At 37.7% G+C, this 4,061-nt stretch overlaps 1 protein-coding gene across 1 annotated transcript; it reads right to left on the reverse strand.

Annotated features, from left to right (window-relative positions):
* Positions 1–283: 283 nt before the first annotated feature.
* LOC107730437 (serine protease 56-like) lies at positions 284–2,069 on the reverse strand. Its single transcript, XM_016541283.1, has 4 exons — positions 2,028–2,069; positions 1,555–1,617; positions 1,292–1,398; positions 284–611 (listed from the first exon to the last, which is right to left on the reverse strand). The coding sequence occupies exons 1-4, from the start codon at positions 2,056–2,058 to the stop codon at positions 438–440; spliced, it is 375 nt and encodes a 124-aa protein (XP_016396769.1). The 5' UTR covers positions 2,059–2,069; the 3' UTR covers positions 284–437.
* Positions 2,070–4,061: the final 1,992 nt, after the last annotated feature.

Raw genomic sequence — 4,061 nt, forward strand, 5'->3', positions numbered from 1 at the left:
GGATGCCATTTCAGCTCAAGTATGATTTCAGCAGCGTATATGAGTGTGTTTTATGTTTTGAGAGCATCAATGGCGACGGCAATGATGCGTGGCATTCTGCGATAGAACGCTTCATTCTCCAAACCCACCAAGCTGTAAAAGGTCAAAGGTCGCCCACCAACAGTAGCCTTGATCCGTGATTGGTACAAAACCACGTTCATTCTTAGAATTCAGGTCAACCAGCACCTGAGATGATGAACACACAGTGACCGACTGAGACCCTTCATCCTCCAGAAAAGTGTCAGCTGTCCTGTGATGACTCTAGAAAGAAGGTCTCATCCAATCATTTCCATAGCAGCAGGTGATGTCACATTAGAAGGTTTAGGATGTAATAACACTCAATGTCACGGATGCCATTTCAGCTCAAGTATGATTTCAGCAGCGTATATGAGTGTGTTTTATGTTTTGAGAGCATCAATGGCGACGGCAATGATGCGTGGCATTCTGCGATAGAACGCTTCATTCTCCAAACCCACCAAGCTGTAAAAGGTCAAAGGTCGCCCACCAACAGTAGCCTTGATCCGTGATTGGTACAAACCACGTTCATTCTTAGAATTCAGGTCAACCAGCACCTGAGATGATGAACACACTCAATGAGATATATACAGAATTAAAATACAACACAAAAACAACACCACACAAACATAATATACATTACAAATATGTGGGGTAAGTAGTTTTTTTTTAAAGAAATTGATAAATTTTTTTCAACAAAGATGCATTAAATTGATCAAAAGTGAAGGTACTGTGAAAGGCATTTATAATGTTTTTATTTAAAAAAAATACATTTTTTTAATTCTTTTGAACTTCAGATTCATCAAAGAACCCTGAAATATCTCAATATTAAGCAGCACAACTGTTTTCAACATTGATAATAAGAAGAAATGTTTTTTGAGCAGCAAATCAGCATTAGAATGATTTTTTGAAGGATATTTGACACTGAAGACTGGATTAATGGCTGGTGAAAATTCAGCTTTGCCATTACAAGAATAAATTACATTAAAATGCACTAAAATAGAAAACAGTTCTTTTAAATTGCCACATTATATTTCAGAATATTACTTTTTTAAACTGTATTTTTAATCAAATAAATGTGAGCATAAGAGACTACTTTCAAAATTACAAAAACTTACAGACCGAAAACCTCTGTAAATATGTACTTGCATGACCTGTCTGTCTGTCTGTCAAAACATGTACATAAGTATCATATTTTTTACTTGCAAATGAACTTCTACGACACACACAGACTCACCTCCTGGAAGATCATGTTTATGTTGTTAGATGGAACAGCCAGGATCCAGTTGTACATCACTTTGGTGTTGCTGACCAGCTGAGCTGATTCAGTTACTCCAGAGCAAACTACAAAACACAAAGAACAAAGCCTTGAAACACACCGCCTTTAAAAACAGTAAATAATACAACTCATACTCCTTAAAATAAATGTAATATTAACCTCATATTCCTTTTCAAATCATATGAATGGATAGAAACGCTAAATCAAACGAGAAATTGTACCTTTGACATTGGCTCCTCGTATCTGTCGCTTGTGTAGATCTCTCTTTCTCCTCCACAGGAGCTCTGAAACAATTATTAGTCTATTAGTCTGGACATTCATGGTTTCACATCATTCTGCAATACTACTACTACCTCTAATACTACTAATAGTTGTTGTTGTTGTTATTTTATAAATTAAAAACAAGTATTTAATAATAGTAGTAATAGTAATAATTAATAATAATAATAATAGTAATGATAAAATATCATATAAAATAAAATTGAAGCTAAAATTGAAGTTTGTATTTTTGTTCATTCATTTTCATTCATTCTTTCTTTAAAATATATATTATTTGAGTTCTACAGTGGTCTAAACGTTCATTGTTGTGGTAAGACGACTATTGCAGGTTAAGAAAATTATAGTTATTGCAAAAAAGTTTCCTGTTATTGTTTCTCAATATTCTGCTACTCAGTTTCCCAGTATTAACACTTACTTTTGAAGAGTGGCTGTTGAAGCAGGGGCATCTGGGTAGGGACAGAGTCAGAAAGTTTCAGTGGTTGTGTGGACGGTTCCACGGATCTGGATGTTGTATCCATATGATCCTGAGATCCTGCTGTCATCACCGGACGTCCTGTGACAGTTCCTGTGCCGCTTCCTCTCAGAGCTTTATATATCACAGCAGTCCAAATGTCAACTGACAATACAGACTCCCTAGATTTGGCACTGTTATCCTGTTGTTGTTTTCCAGTGGTGGGAATGTTGAAATCCCTTTGAAACAGTTGGTGGTCCAATTCTGGTATGACAGGAATGCGCAGTGAGTCTAACTTGGAACGCAGGGCAGCAATGGAGGAGAGTAGTAATCCGTCAAGCTGCTGAAGAGGTGCTTTTTCACTGTCCTCATCCTGAAAATTTCATCAAATCACCATCAGTCTTAGTTTATTGTTAACTAATGTCTGTCTTCTTAAACAGAAATGTAGTGAACATGCTGCTCCATCATATGTAAAACCTTAGTTTAAATTAGACAAGTTTACCGGTGTGAAGAGTTGTTGCTCCTGAGACGGTTCCTGTGAGTTCTTTAGTTCTTTGTGTTGATCCAGATCTTCAGCAATGCCTGTAAGGTAGCTCTCCCAGTCGTCCACCAGAGGGCCCACTTGCTGGAATAGTGCTGGCTGGCCTACCTGCTCTTTGAGAATAATATGTTGGTTAGAAGAATAACAATATGGAGAATGATATATACAGTTGCATTCTGGAAAGCATTGTATATCCTCTCCTGAGCCCTGATTGGCTGTACAAGTATAGTGCAGAAAGGTTTAATGGCTCTACCTGTTTCAAGTGCACTTCTGCGTCTTCGTGTTATAGGAGCAGAGCTGTACACATTCTCCACCAACTGAGGTAGAGTCTGAGTGAAGAAGGTCAGATCAACTTTATCTCTGATACAGTCATCGGCCCTCTGAAGCAAGTCCAGCAGAGTCTGCAGAAAGGAATGCAACTCTGTAGAGAGAAAGACAGCAGACAGTAAGAAAGGCAATAGATGGAGGGAAGGTAAATATATTTTAAAATATATTAAAATTTCACTATATTACAGTTTTTACTGTATTTTTGATCAAAGTACACTGCGAGTCAAGTTTGGACATACAGTGCGTAACTAAATTTATGATCTTAAAATTTAATTTAAGCCTTTTATTTAGGATTAAAAAAAATGCTTGAAATAGGTTGTGTAGAATAAATTGTGCCTACATACACATTTCTTTAAAAACTAGTTTAAATTCATTACATGATTTGAATTTCATAAAACTGAGCGAGCCTACAAGTGCCCAACATACATGTGAACTCCTTCAATGCAGTATAAAAAGCATCCCAGAATGCACTTTGTTAAGGTGCAGAGCTTGTAAAGATGACTAAATAATTCACATATTTCCATTGGTGTTATTTCATAGTTTGATGACTTTACTATTATTCTAAAATCTGGAAAATAGTAATAATAAAAAATTAGTATGCACATCCAAACTAGCACTTAACATTAGGTTAATTCTGTTTAAATATGTAATTCGATTTTTTCATTTCAACTGTCTGGATAACTTACGGCACTTCTTAAACCGGCTTTGGCATTTGTCCTGAGCGAGACGCTGGCAGGCAGAGGGGTCGAGGGTCGAAGAGCAGGATAGTGTGTAGAAGTGGCAGAGTGTGGTGAATTCTGACATCTGCTGTTCTTCAAACAGCTCAGTTGTCTTAAGCAGCTCAGGACATGTGGGCTCCCGACTCCCAAAGGACTCTGGAATTTGGAGAATGGAATGTATTTGTGGCTTTTCATCAAGCAGAAAGTGTGGGAGGGTTTAAACTCACGGTGGTGGAGATATTCTTTGATTTCAGTAGTGTGTGCAACATTGTTGAGCAACTCACTCTGTATCTCTGTCATGACCCAATCAGAGAAGGCGGTGACCCGTGTGTAAACACCAGGCTTTCCCCTCTCCCCACTGCCATCCCCCCAAGAGGTGATGCCAAAGAGCTGAAACCGTCCCGATAAACG

This window comes from Sinocyclocheilus rhinocerous, unplaced genomic scaffold (assembly GCF_001515625.1).
Source record: "Sinocyclocheilus rhinocerous isolate Xijiao unplaced genomic scaffold, SAMN03320098_v1.1 scaffold1780, whole genome shotgun sequence".
In the NCBI taxonomy this organism is placed as follows: Eukaryota; Metazoa; Chordata; class Actinopteri; order Cypriniformes; family Cyprinidae; genus Sinocyclocheilus; species Sinocyclocheilus rhinocerous.